At 39.8% G+C, this 14,895-nt stretch overlaps 1 protein-coding gene across 4 annotated transcripts in view; it reads left to right on the top strand.

Moving 5' to 3' along the window:
- ALDH7A1 (aldehyde dehydrogenase 7 family member A1) overlaps nt 1–14,895 on the top strand; it is a 71,796-nt gene that overhangs the window by 25,638 nt on the left and 31,263 nt on the right. For 2 of the 4 annotated variants that reach the window (XM_088838813.1, XM_055428709.2), the window contains 8 exons: nt 1,005–1,099; nt 3,324–3,408; nt 4,332–4,438; nt 6,741–6,857; nt 8,344–8,441; nt 8,680–8,753; nt 10,453–10,528; nt 12,079–13,644. In XM_088838813.1, coding sequence (XP_088694939.1) covers nt 1,005–1,099; nt 3,324–3,408; nt 4,332–4,438; nt 6,741–6,857; nt 8,344–8,441; nt 8,680–8,753; nt 10,453–10,528; nt 12,079–12,133 — 707 coding nt within the window. In that variant the 3' untranslated portion in view covers nt 12,134–13,644. Of the gene's footprint in view, nt 1–1,004; nt 1,100–3,323; nt 3,409–4,331; nt 4,439–6,740; nt 6,858–8,343; nt 8,442–8,679; nt 8,754–10,452; nt 10,529–12,078; nt 13,645–14,895 lie in introns of those variants that run through there. The other 2 variants (XR_008686366.2, XM_055428710.2) reach the window with 1 other exon arrangement.

Raw genomic sequence — 14,895 nt, 5'->3', positions numbered from 1 at the left:
TCCTTCCTATCATCCATTAGTACCCCAGATAATAGTATTCCATTTTATGGATGAGGAAACTGAGGCTTAAAAAGGTGAAAATAACACAACTAAAAAAGGGATGGGGATGGATAAGAACTTTGGTCTGTTTGGTTGTATAAACTACCTTCTTAACAATCACATTAGTCTGAGAATGCTGTTAGACTAGACAGGGGAAAATTGAGGATGTAAAAGGCAATTGGGACTGTAAGTTTATGGAAGGGGTGGAAAGGAAGGAGTTGTAAGTAATACCGTGTATCACTGGCAGGGTTAATCTTGTAAAGACAATGCTCGTTTTTTCTTCAGAGGGCAGAAGAGCAGGAGGAAGGAATATAGACAAAAGGGGAGAGGAATCTGGAGGTGATTTTGTGTTGATCTCTTCAGAGTTGCAGAGGAAGCAGGAAAGGGCTTGGTGTGTGATCACTCCAAGATTTTTTGCGAAGTGCAGGGTGAGGTCATCTGGTACAGGAGTAAAGGGCATGAGGGGTTTGAGAGATTTGAAAAAATTTCTGTAGAGGGGGGAACAAGTAGTATTTAAGGGAACGGACTGATGCAGGTGAGGGTGTAGATATAGTTAGAGAGCTTGGTTTGATGGTGGTAATAAATCAGAAGGGTCCCAGTGGGCTCTCTATGGCCCAGGGAAGCTGCCATTGTAATCGGCCGTGGGGTTGAGGGTGGAGGCAAGTAAAACTGACAAAGACAACGGTATCTTATAGAAGGGATCATGTATGGGTGCAGACAAGGCTTAGTCAGCATCAGAGACTCCTGAGAGGTGAAAGATAAAACAGGTCAGAGAGGATGAACTCATCGCTCTATTCTCATTTCATTTTCCCTGGGAGAGAAGTTGCCTCTGCAGTGTGAACCTGCTCATCTTATAGAAGTAGTTCTGATGTTCTCTTCCTGTGCTTTCGAAAGGCATCATCTTAGAGCATTTAGTGTCAAGAAGCCTACTTCATGACACTAATGGTGTGTTTTGTCTCCCTAAGCATTTGAGGATGCGGACCTCAGCTTAGTCGTCCCGTCAGCTCTCTTTGCAGCCGTGGGGACAGCCGGCCAGAGGTGTACAACCGCGAGGCGCCTGGTGAGTGTCTGTGTGGGCGTGTGAGAGGGTCCTGCTTTTCCACTGCCCTTTTTTAACACACTGTACCATCCAGGAAGTGTGAAGAAGCGCTACTGGAAACCTGCGGTTTCTGAACGTGGTTGACGCTCCTGCACTGTTCTGTGCTGCTTGGCGCATTGTGCTGGTCAGCCAGGGTCTCTGCCTTAGCTCTGCCCCAAGCTGGATGTGGTCAAGCCCTCCCTGGAGTTGGACTCGGGAGATTAGAGCTGCTTTGAATCCTGCACCTAACAATGTGGACAGAGTCCCGTGTCACTTAGAGAATAAAACAACCCAAACACCCTATGGGGTCGCAAAGAGTCAGACACAACTTAGAGCCTGAACAGCAACAACAAAACATTTGAAAAATTCGAAACTGTTTGCTAAAAGATAGACAATTTTGGCTTTTTTATAAAGCCATTTTAAGTAGTAAAATATTTTAAAAATTAAAAAAATTTTGGCCTGTAAGTCAAGTCTTGGATTTGACTTGATGTGGCATAATTTTCTGTAAAGTAAATGTATGTGTATTCTCTCTTTAAAAGTGTCTAAGTCTGTACACATAGTGTATAGAGCACGTAAATATGAAGTGAGTATGATGAGAGTGGTTTCCCTTCAGTGTTTGGGGCTTGGGAAGTTTAATATCCACCCTTAGTTTTGGGCTGAATTTTAAAATTTTTTTTATGGGATACAACCTTAATTTTCATGACTTGTGCTACTGAAAACTTCTGCCAAACAAGTTTTGATTAGGCAGAAAATTTGGCTACATTTGCCTTTTTAAAAATAATTATTGTTGAGTTTTCCTCCTGTCATTAAAAAAAAAAAATCGAATTATGGAGGAATTAGCTTTGAGTTTTTCCTCTCACCCACAATGAATGTGAACAAATTCTTTATTAGATTAGCATAATCCAAATTAGTTAGAATAAGATAATAGGGAAATTAAGTCTTTACTTTTGCCATGACTTCTCATTTTCACTTTTCCTATATTTTACAGTGAATGAATATAAATCTTTTCTTTGTTTTTACATTATTCAATTGAAGTTCTCAAAAACATTTAAGCACAATTTTCATAAAGTATTTACAATTTATTAAATTTCTTCACCTTAAGCACTTATTGCATTAAAGCTTAGAAGGAAACAGTCATACTCCAAAATATTACAGTCTTAATTACATGGCAAACTATGAAATGATGTAAATGTCAAGCATTTTTTTATTTGGTTAACTTTTGTTTTTCCTTTGTGTCCTGGAGCAAATATGCATAGCTATGCTTTCTATTAAGTGTCAAATATTAAAGGATACTATTGTATCCTTTCTATTAAGTGTCAAATATTAAAGGATACTGTTTGGATCATAGTCCAAATCGATTTCTATAGGGACAGTAGTTCAGTTCAGTCGCTCAGTCGTGGCCGACTCTCCGTGACCCCATGAATCACAGCACGCCAGGCCTCCCTGTCCATCACCAACTCCCGGAGTTGACTCAAACTCATGTCCACAGAGTCGGTGATGCCATCCAGCCATCTCATTCTCTGTCATCCCCTTCTCCTCCCGCCCCCAACCTTTCCCAGCATCAGAGTCTTTTCCAGTGAGTCAACTCGTCACATGAGGTGGCCAAAGTATTGGAGTTTCAGCTTTAGCATCAGTCCTTCCAATGAACACCCAGGATTGATCTCCTTTAGAATGGACTGGTTGGATCTCCTTGCAGTCCAAGGCACTCTCAAGAGTCTTCTCCAACACCACAGTTCAAAAGCATCAATAGTCTTTAGAAAAATCCACTCCAGTACTGCACACCTCTGTGTGATTTATCATTGGCCCTCTGTATTCAAAATCTTCTGTTTCAACCTACTGTGAACCATGTAGTCCTGTAGCATTTATTCTAGAAAAATATTTTTATACAGGGGGACTTGAGCAGTTCAAAACCATGTTGTTCCAGGATCACCTGTATAAATCAGTGCTATTAAGAAAAATTGGAAGAATTCCCTGGCAGTCTAGTGGTTAGGACTCTGAGATTTCACTGCTGAGGGCATGGGTTCAATCCCTGGTCAGGGAACTAAGATCCCACAGTTTCACGATGAGGGCAAAAAACAAAATAAGGCTGCACGAAAAAAAGAAAATTGTACATTGTTAGCAATTTTGTGCATTTATTTGTACTATTTATATGTATTATTAATAGTGCATTTGTATTTCCTAATCCCTTGAATGTTTGTTCACTTAGTTCTTACATGAAAACATCCATGATGAAGTTGTCAATAGACTTAAAAAGGCCTACGCACAGATCCGTGTTGGGAACCCTTGGGACTGTGAGTATCTGGTTGATTTCAGAGATTTTCTTTCTAACTGCTGCTGTTATAAGAGTTTCTGATTTTCTACTTATATATGTATATTTTCACTGTCCTGAGAGTCCCAAGGGACTATGAAGCAGGTTCGTATTGGGCATATAGGGTGCCAAGTCTGCTCTGAGTTAGGATCTTAGTGTTTCGTGTGAGCTGGTGGGTGAGCTTGGGAAATGATCTTGAGGTGGGGTGAGTTTGAGGAGCTGCTCCTTCTCCTTTTCCCTTTTTGGAGTTAACACCATCCTCCCTCAGGCAAGGTGACGAGAGGCACCTACCTTACTTCTCTGCTTCCATTTCTGTCTTCCAGCATAACCAGAGCAGTTTTAAAAATGTAATCAGATAATTCACTCTCTTGATTAACACATTCATTGCTTTTGGACTAAACTTCGATGCCTTGGAGCCCCGTTTTAGCAAGTTTATAGTCTTGTGTGGTCTGACCTCGTTGCCCCCACCCCAACCCCCTTGCACCCTTAACTTGCTCACGACTGCTGGGCCTATGAAGTTCTGAGAGAATAGTCACCCTGTAATGAAGAAGCAGAGCCTATATTTTGACTGCAGTGCTCTGATGAATTGATTGCTCTTTGCCTGGATTTGACCCTCTGTGTTTCTCTATAGAAAGCTTATGAGGACTCAGTCATACCTGCTCTTTTGCATATCTTCTGTGGCTGCTTTTGCACTGCATTGGTACAGTTGAGTAGTCATGGCAGAGGCCACGTGTCACACCAAGCATTAAATAGCGTCTGGCTCTTTGCAGAGAAAGGTTGCTGAAACCTCCTGCTGTAAACCAAAGTGATATATGAAGGGATTGGTCTGCTCATTGGGATAGCTGTTAAAATAGTTAAATGATGCCTTTTAGGGTGAAATGAAGAGCATTCTTTTTTTCTCTCCAGCTAATGTCCTCTATGGGCCACTCCACACCAAACAGGCAGTAAGCATGTTTCTTGGAGCAGTGGAAGAAGCAAAGAAAGAAGGTGGCACCGTTGTCTATGGTGGCAAGGTAATGACCACTTGAGGTCAGGACTTTCTTTTCCTTCTGCGCACAGGTAGGCTCTGGGTAAATTGATGAAGTGTCCCTGACTGCCAGCTTTCTTTTCTGCATTCCTTTTGTAACAGGGAAGTAAGTACATATTTGAATGGATGACAGTGTAACACTCATGGAACATTTCTGAAAAGGCACAACTCAGAGCCAAGGTTATCTTTGAATTGAGTGCCTGGCAATTTGTATGGAAGGAAGATGAAGACCTCTTTTTCATGGTACAGGGGAAGACTGTATTCAGTGCATTTTAAATCCGCATTTAGTAGTGATTTTTAAGTCATTTAAGGTGGAGAATCAAAAAAATACACACTACGAGCATTTTAATTTGACACATATTAACTGTTGTCAATGGAAAATTAATTAGTTGGTTTAAGAAAGAAATGGAAAATTTTATTTGAGCCAAGTTGATTATAACTCAGAAACAGCATCTTGGAAAGCTTCGAGAACCGTTCTGCTTGTTAGAAGTCAAGGCAGTTATAAAAGTATTTTAGACAGAGGGCTGTATATTAAATGACAGTTTACACAGTCTAGAGAAATGTCATCGTGGCTCCTTACAAGATAATGAAGGAGTGTTATATTTTAGGAATTGTCTTATGGGTGCTAAGAGAATGTTTGCTATTTATGGTTGAGCAGGTGTTTCTGCTTGTAGGGAGGTTTGGTTGACACATAATACAGATACACAATGCACAGTAGAGGGGAGAGAGGAGGCCATAGGGCAGAGAAAGCTTTTGATGGTTAAATTTTTCTTGTCTTGCTGTAAAATATGAATTTCATTTCACACTCTGATTCTTGAGATGTAGACCCAAGGCATTTTCTTCATGTACGATAGAAATTTGTCTTCATCCTTGAATAAGCTATAAGTATCATTTATTATCTACAATGTATTTTCAGTTCTTTAAAAATCACAGTGAACTGAGTCTCTTGCAAAGCTCTCTGAGAGCAGAATCCTGCATTTCGCCTGATAGAGATGTGTATGCACATTTGTATTTTTGTTACTTATTTACCTTGAGGTTTTTTTTTTTTAAAGCGTATAACTTTTTAGAAGTAACTTTTTCCCCCCTTGGGTAATAATTTACTTAAGTTACATAATGCAGTATAGGATTACAGTAACAAATACAGCTGCTGCATACAGAACTGGAAGTAAATACAGATGACTCTTGGTAAACATATAGTTCAGAAGGTGAGAGCAGAATTGTACAGGCACACTGGAGAACTGACCACTGGCCAAGCAGCTTGCTGCCAGCATCAGAATGTTTTATAGAAGATAACGTGGAGATGAACTAGTAATTCGGTTATGTGGAGCTTAGTTAGGAGGGTGTCTGCAGTATGCCCTTTTGGTGCTTTAGGTTTCTGTGTTACTGTGTGTTAGTTTGCTAGGGCTGCCATAACAAAGCATCACAGACTGGGTGGCTTAGGCAACACGTTTATTGTCTCACAGTTCTGGAGGCTGAGTCCAAAATCGAGGTGCTGGCAAGTTTGATTCTTTCTGATGAGGCCTTTGGCTTGCAGGTGGCTGCCTTTTCTCAGTGTCTTCACATGGTCTGCCTGGAGAGAGGAGGTCCTTGGTGTCTCTTCTTATGAGGAATTAATTCTATCTGATAAGGGCCTCACCCACATGACCTCATTTAACTTTGCCTCCTTAAAGGTCCTATCTTCAAATTTAGTCACAGTGGAGAAGGTGAGGTTTAAGGCTTCAATGTAAGAATTGGGGAGGCCTTGGGGTGTGGGTATGGATATAGATTAACAGGATGGATATAGATTACCTCTTTAAAAATTATGTGGAGTTAAAAATAGCCACCTGTAGCCACATTTTTTCACTGTAACTTGGTCATGATGCATAGCCTGGCTCTGTCCTTGACCCTTTTTTCTTTTCCTTTTCTGACCAACTAAGTTAGAACCAACAGGTGGCAGAGAAATTTTCATTCATGATGGGAAGTTATTTTGGAGAAATAATTCACTTATAAATGATATTTATTTTTTTCCCAAAAGTACAGGCATGGGACTTCCCTGGCGGTCCAGTGGTTAAGACTGGACATTCCAGTGCAATGGGTGTGGGTTTGATCCCTGGTTGGGGAGCTGAGATCTCACATGCCCCGCCAAAAAACCAAAAGATAGAACAGAAGCAATAATGTGACAGATTCAATAAAGACTTTAAAAATGGTCCGTAAAAAAAAAAAAAAAAAACCTTAAAATATAGGCAAAGATGGTATCTCTGAACTGAAGAACCAAAAACAAATGGTTTTATTTCCTTTCTCTGCTGCAGGTTATGGATCGCCCTGGAAATTATGTAGAACCGACCATTGTGACAGGTCTTGACCATGACGCATCCATTGTACACACAGAGACTTTTGCCCCGATTCTTTATGTCTTTAAATTCAAGGTAAAATGTGGATTCCTTCTCTCTTTTCTCTAGTTTAATGTTGAAACAAATGAGAAGACCAGGAGAAAATAAAGGCATATTAAATTTCACTCAGTCAGCCTTTGGGGAGGCTTTATAAAATGACTCTGATTCGTAGACATTTGAAAGTTAAGGACAAAATATGATAATCTGAACACTTGACGCAATAAAGCATGTTAAGCTAGATGCTGGGGAATTGAGACAAGCCCAGGGCCAGTGTTGCAGTTGATGGAGAATGTGGCCCATGTTGTCCGTATCACCTGATTCTGAGCTGTGTATGCTATGCAAGCATCTTGTGCACAGAAGGGACCAGGTAGCTTGATAGTCTGAGTGCTCAATACCAGTGCACAAAATGAGAAGGTAGAAATGTACAGTTCCAACCTCTATCAGAGGACAGGCTGCAGAGGTTTCAGCAGATGTAGGTATCTAGAGGGTCTCCTTCCTCACGTGCAACAGGCCCTACTCTGCCAGCAGCAGCTTAGAGATTGAATCGAGGCTTGGCTACTATGATTAACAGTTAAAGGGTAATGAGACATACCTTGCTGCAATTATGTGATTGCATGAATTAAAATCTTGCTTTAAATTGTCTATTATTGTTCCATGTAATGTGACTATAAATTGTAGTTTCATGTTTTGTAATGTGTCTACATGTGTCAGTTCCTGAGCATATCATTTAGCCCCTCTTGGCTAATATGTCGGAGAAAGCAATGGCACCCCACTCCAGTACTCTTGCCTGGCAAATCCCATGGATGGAGGAGCCTGGTGGGCTGCAGTCTGTGGGGTCACGAAGAGTCAGACACGACTGAGTGACTTCACTTTCACTTTTCACTTTCATGCATTGGAGGAGGAAATGGCAACCCACTCCAGTGTTCTTGCCTGGAGAATCCCAGGGACGGGAGCCAGGTGGGCTGCCATCTATGGGGTCACACAGAGTTGGACACGACTGACGTGACTTAGCAGCAGAAGCAGCAGCCTAATCTGTAAATTTGGGATAACATCGAGCCTATGTCATTGGCTGAGAATTAAACATATAAATGTGTGTTCAATGCCCAGGTCATATGTTGCATGTAGTAAGAGCTTAGTAAATAACGGATCTTATATGTGGTGGCTTGAATGGAAGATGTACTTGTGTGTGTGTGTTTAATATTTATTTATTTGGCTGTGCTGGGTCTTCATATGGAAACTCTTAGTTGCAGTATATGTGATCTAGTTCCCTGATGAGGGATGGAACCCAGATCCCCAGCATTGGGAGCACTGAGTCTCAGCCACTGGACAGCCAAGCAAGTCCCCTTATATGTTTTTCTCAAAGTTCATTTGAGGGGAAGATCCCACAAAGCATTGTATTAGGAAGATGTTGACTCCTTAGTTTCCCTACGATTACACTGGTAAATTTTATGGAATGAGTTTACCATTAGTGATTGGACCTGACACTGTATCATCTAACAGCTTCCAATGTCTGTCCTTTTAGAGTGAAGATGAGGTCTTTGCATGGAATAATGAAGTCAAACAGGGACTTTCAAGTAGCATCTTTACCAAGGATATGAGCAGAGTCTTTCGCTGGCTTGGGTATAACTTTGTTTATTTTGAAAATGTATATAAGTCTGATTTGTGTGGTGAATGGACTTTACAAAAAAGAAAATGAAGCCATCATAGGTGAAAATCTGTTTTTCAGCATTGAGAGTCTTAGAAGTTTTGTTCGGCTTATTTATTTATTCATTTTTGTGTGTATATGTGTATATATATATGTATTTTTTAAACTTCCCTATATTTTGCTTTCACTGTGCCTCCCTTTTTATATATGCAGACCAAAAGGATCAGATTGTGGCATTGTAAACGTGAACATTCCGACGAGTGGGGCTGAAATTGGAGGTGCATTTGGTATGTAGAGAATCCTTTTTGTTATACCATGTTGGACAACACATGTGAAACATTGTCTGCCAGGAAAGCATAGACAGTTGGTACCCAAAGCTTTTATTGGGAGTTGGTCACACAGGCATGCAAGGCCTAACATGCCCCCAAATTTCAGACTCTCAGAAGGAAAACAGGTATTTTTTTTTTTCTTTTTTTTTTTATTTTTATTTCTAAAAAAGAATTTTATTAAAAAAGCACAAATGCAAAGAAATGAACAGAGGAAAATTTATGCGTCGAACCTGGACTGGTCACTTATGATAATATACATGCTACAATTCCATTCTCCCCAATCATTCCACCTTCACCCTCTCCCACAGAGTCCCAAAGACTGTTCTAAATGCCTATGTCTCTTTTGCAGTCTCTTATACAGGGTTCAGGTTACCATTTTTCTAAATTCCATATATATGCGTTAATATACAGTATTGATGTTCTTCTTTCTGGCTTACTTCACTCTGTATAATTGGCTCCAATTTCATCCACCTCATTAAAACTGATTCAAATGCATTCTTTTTGATGGCTGAGAAATACTCCATTGTGTATATTAATAAAACAGGTATTAAACATAAACTACATAAACTACATTGTTTGCCCAGTGAGACCATATGGGGAACTGGTTAGCCTGTAAATTTCCAGATGCTAACAGCATTATAAACAGATCTGCTGTGTATTTTCTGCACAGATTGTAACTTTTCTCAGACTTTGAAGTTATAACTTACTTGTCTTCTGGTTTCCATTACTGTAGTTGAAAAACCCAATCCACTTTGATTTCTGATCTTTCCCCTCATTTCAAAAGTTCGGAGTCTGTTATTTATGTCTGATGTTCTGAAATTTTTCAGTAATATTCCTCAGTGGAGATCTGGGTAAAATTCTTGTTGCACAGTCAGTAGGCTAGTAATTGGCCTTAGCATTGGAACTCACAGGTTTTAGTTGTGGAAAGTTTTTGATAGTTTTATTTTGTTTTAGTGGTGTTTGAGTTTTTTTCCCTTTGATTTTTTTTGTTTTAATTTTTAGAACTCCTGTTATTTGAATGTTATCTCTTGAAGAATTATCTAATTTTGTTTTTTTCCCCTTTATCTATCTCATTATCATTAGTCTTTTTGAGAGATTTCTTCAAACTTTTCTTCTTTCTCTCAAGTTTTTCTCCTCTGCTCTTACAAAAGACAATATTAAGTGTACTTTGATAGCATACTTTTAAATGTAACCTTTTCTTGTTTTGTGGAATCATTATCTTTTTATAATCTCTTTAAAAATATTAATATAACATTTAAACATTTAATTATAAGATTAGTTTATGTATATCTTAGAAAATTATATACAGATAAGCATAAATGGGAAAATAAATTATATTTCCCTTGTCGAGAGGTTTCTACTCTTAACACCTTGGTCTAATGGTAAGGTTTTTTAAGGTTTCATTCTGCTGCTTGATATTTCTGTTTTTTGTTAATTCCTTTAACTTTATTTTCCAAAGTAGTTCCCTTTTTGGTGTTTGTTTTGGTCTCTGTCTTTTATTTATGTGTTTGCAAAGGAGCTACTCTGGCCATGGCCACAGGTAAGGTACCTGGTCAGGTAGCTCTGGTCCCCTGGTGCCTTCCTTCCCCTGATACTGAGTAGGAGCCCACATGGAGGCACTGCACACGAGTCACGAGCTGTTTGTGCACTTCTCTAGGAGGAGAGAAGCACACTGGCGGTGGCAGGGAGTCGGGCAGTGATGCCTGGAAGCAGTACATGAGAAGATCTACTTGGTAAGAGAAGGCTTTGGGGAAGCGGTTTGGCCTTGCAGCCTCTAGAACATGCTTCTGCACATTTCTGCTTTCTGCTGTGTGTTCGTGTAATTTCTCTTGGTTTTATGTTTTTAACATTCCACAGCTCTCCCCTTCCAGATCATCCACTTGGTACTATTATTTTCCTAATTGTCTTCAGCTAGTGCCCAGTGCCTGACTGTGAAACCAATGGTTTCTGTCTAGGGACAGCACCGTAGCAAGACACTTGGGGACAGCCAGCAGGATAAAGTGGAAGAGGCTGTCCTTTGAGTTTTTTCCTTGGGTGCAGTTAACCTGCCCCTGCAGTCTACCAGGGTAGAAGGACATGGAGGTGGGCGGGCTGCCTGCAGGCCTGGCTAGTGATTGGGGGGGCGGATCCTGCTCTCTGGGAATAGCGAGCATGAGCCTTGAAAGTAGAACAGCACGTTCACCCAGCACAAGGGTAGCTGGTGAGGGAACCTGTTGCTGGGAGATGTTGATTAGGACTTTTTACTTGTTTTCTATCTGCCCACCCCCGCCTTTAAATAGAAATTGCTCCATCCAAGTGCAATAGGATGGTATGTGAGGTGAGGCCCGTGTGGTGACAGGTGTTAAAGGAGCACGGGTGAGGAACCAGGGCACTGTCTTGTCTCATTTACTGTTTCTCACTGGCTCTAGAACCTCAGCAGGAGCAGGTGGGGAGTTCCCCAGCAACTTCATGTAGGTCAGGAATTTTTTTTCCCCCTTCAGCTTTACTGAAGTATATAACTGACAAAATCGCAGTATATTTAAAATGTATAACATGATGATTTACGTGTGCATACATTGTGAAAAGTTTCCCACAGTCAAGTTAGCACATTCTTAACCTCACAGCATTGTGTGTGTGTGCGCGCGCGCGCACATGCATGCATGCTTTAGATCTACTCTTAGCAAAGTTTTGAATATGTGTCAGGAGTTTCTGACGTGCTTTGGCTATGGCTTGTTTAGTCTCAGACATACGCATGCTCTTTGCCTGATTCCCTTTTGCTGAAGACAGTCTTCCTTTTATTTGTCTTGTGTACTTGGGATCTAGGGGACCAAGCATGTATTAATAGCTGCGGCCTTTTTGGAACCTATTTAATGGGGACACTCTGTGTCAGGAGTAAAGCCAGATGGCTAAGAGGGAACCTTTTATTTTCCAAATTATTACAGTTCCTTATTTTATTTCTATCAAATGTGCATCCCTGTGTTTTTCCTACTAATTCACTGCATGTTATTGAGAAACATAAAGAAGATGAAGTTATAGTCTCCATATTCTTTACAGCCTGAAAACCACGACTAACACATATACTGTGTGTCTTTTCAGACTTTTGTGTTTCTCCCTTTTTTTTCTTTTATAAAACTGGATCTATACTAACCTTTTTGTGTACTAATTGTTTTCACCAACTTATAACTTGAACATTTGGCCTTCTTAACATATGCAGATCGGCTACATTTTTTTCATGGCATAAAATTTCCTCTATTACGTGTGTACTATTCTTCACTTACTTTTGTTCATTTTTTACCCCCCTTAGTACCATCAACTACAGTAAGGACCTTCCTCTGGCCCAAGGAATCAAGTTTCAGTAAAAAGTGCTTGAAACTGACATTTCAAGTCTTTCACGCATTGTTATAACTCTTTCTTCTGAAGAAGACAAAGAAAATGAGTATTTGCCTTGAATAAATGCATCATTTTGAATATGATGGTGGCTAATCCCTTATGCTTCTGAATCAAGACTCATTTTTAAAAAAATGTTTTCATGACATCGTCTCAAGTAAGAAAAAGTAGAGTAGGTGAATTTTTATGTTACTGGTAGTTACTGATTTTTTAAATTTAGGATTATTTTTATAATTTATAAAAAATAATAGTACATGTCATGGTGGGAATTTGGAAAAAATCAAAACATAATAGAGAAGAAAATAGAAGTCTTGTCAGTAGATCCTGGAACATCTCCTAAGCAAATAAAGAAATCAGTGGCGAGCTTGATTCACGTTACCCACACACCCTGGAAAGGGTGTGGCTGAAGAGAGTGTCTGTTGTTTATGGAGGACCATAGGACAGTCATGCTTGTGGATCGACTTGGGGTTTAAGATGTCCGAGGGCATTCATCACCATCACAGCTTCTCTAGCTCAGGATCACCTGTGTCACCACAGAAGAAATTTGCGAGACACACGGAGATTTTGCCCCTGCCCCACCTAGAACGTGCACCTGAGGATGACTGGACTTCTATGCCAAGCACCTCTGGATTTCTTAGGCAACCTCAGACTGTCCTTCTTAGCTGTTAAGCTTCTGTAACTGCCTTTAGGTTTGTTCTTAGAGAATACCAAGTGCGTCGCAGCATGTGTTTGCAGTGACCTTGGCATAGTTCACTTTCTCTTTGCTGAGTATTTGCCTCCTTCTCTTGAGAATCTGCCCAGGAGCCCCTGGAGTGGCTCTGCCAAGCGCACACTGGCTCCTGCAGTTCCATCTTCCTGGCAGTCTTCGCTCCCCTAATGGGTAGTAACTACCCACCACCTTAACTCCTGCCAGACTGGACTGGGCAGAAGCCTTGGAAGAAGATGATGTTTGTACAGGACCTGATGTGTCAGGATGTATTAGAGAGATTTAGACAATGGGCAAAGAGTTTAGGGTTGAGTTATGACAGAGAAGCAAGCAAATGAAAAGACCAACCGATTATAAATTTATCAGGGAAGGAAAGGTATTCATAGCATGTTCCATGGCCCAGCTGGGACTAGTGTTCACCTAGGTAAAGCTGTGGTCAGCCTTGATATTAAGCCAAACATGGTGATAAACCTTTTGAAAGCATGTTGGCAGAAGTTCAGGGTATGAGAGTAGGTTAGAAAGGTAGGCAGTTTATGTTCTGTGGTGGAGAATCAATAATGTCTAAAATTACAAAATAGGAAATACCAACGTAGGCTTATAAAGATAGGAAATTCTGAAAAAAATTCCTTGCTTCAGGAGAAGGTAAATTGGTAGGGGGGAGGGACATGGAGAAGGTGGCATTGCTGTTTTCCATAACAGATCTTGTAGAGCTGTTGTCTCTTTAAATCAAGAGGATGTATGACTTTGATTAAAAATTAAAGCCAATGAAAAAGAAAATGATCTTGGAGAATCAGGTGCTTGAAATCCTCCATTTCTTGATCCCGTTTCCACCACCCCCACTTCCTAGCACACAAAGTTGCACACTTGTCTGTTTCCCATTATTGAACTAGGGACTCCTTTTAAACATCTCATGGGATGATTGTGCTGAAAGCCAAGTTTTCTTCCATGTTTTGAAGTTCAGAATAGACAATCACCTTGTATTGATATATACATACTTTTTAATACAAACTGATGCTTGAGAAAATTACTCTCTTTGGGCATTTGTTTTTTAAAAAAACCTCGCCATGGTTTTTCTTTGTAAGTTACAGTGCTAGGTCTTGTAGCCCTGTCTATAGAATATAGTCTGAAGAAAATAAAGCACTACTTTAAAACATTTTTAGAAACCATGTAGTAACTGGCTGTTTTCATTTTGTGAAATTATATGAGATTAATACTGATTGAAATATTTTTTTATACCCAGTTTTTTCCAAGCATTTTATTTTTTAGCAAATATTCTGAAACACAAGCTGTGTCGATGTTTTAATTTTAAAATTTTTACATTTATAATTTCTCTGCAATCAGTTATTTAAGGAGGTTCTCCATCTTGTGTATCTCCTAAAGCCACGCCATGCTAGTCAATTTGAAATAATAATCTCCAATACACTGGTGAGAGGGGTACTACCAGCTCTAATCTTAGGTTATAAAAGTCAAGTTAAACTGATTGCAAAAGTTTTTTTTGAAACTAATTCAGTTTTCTCCATCTTTCTAGCAACAAGGACATTTTTTGCTGTGACATTTGTTAAAAAATTTTGCCTTTAAATGGCCCTCTTTGTTTTATTACTGGTTTAATAAAAGTTACTCATTTTTAGCTATAGACGTTAAAATGTACATCTGTATGCATTATTTCTGGCCATGTGATTCAAGGTGCTGGGAGTCCTAGTCCTGTGTTGCTGGATGCTGGTTACACTGAATCCCCTGTGACTGACTCTCCCTGAGTGCTGTAGCCATACTGCGAGAGTTCCTGCCTCCACAGTGGACCTGAGCAGCTGTGGTTAGCATTTCCACTGTACAGGACAGTAACAATTATAAAGATTTTTAAAAAATATTACAAAGTAACATAGTGCTTGTCAATGGTAAGAGTTCAGTAAATGTTTATTAGGGTGTGTTCTGTATTTTGCACTTAAAAAAAAACTTTTTTTAATGTATTTTCCTGAAAGAAATTTAGAAGCATTGGTTTTTGAAAAGTGAAGTTCTTTGAAATGTTTATTG

Source organism: Moschus berezovskii, chromosome 8, assembly GCF_049115385.1.
Source record: "Moschus berezovskii isolate FMDL1 chromosome 8, NW_MosBer_1.0, whole genome shotgun sequence".
In the NCBI taxonomy this organism is placed as follows: Eukaryota; Metazoa; Chordata; class Mammalia; order Artiodactyla; family Moschidae; genus Moschus; species Moschus berezovskii.
Note: the sequence above shows the minus strand (reverse complement) of the source record. Positions and strands in the feature narration are given on the sequence as shown.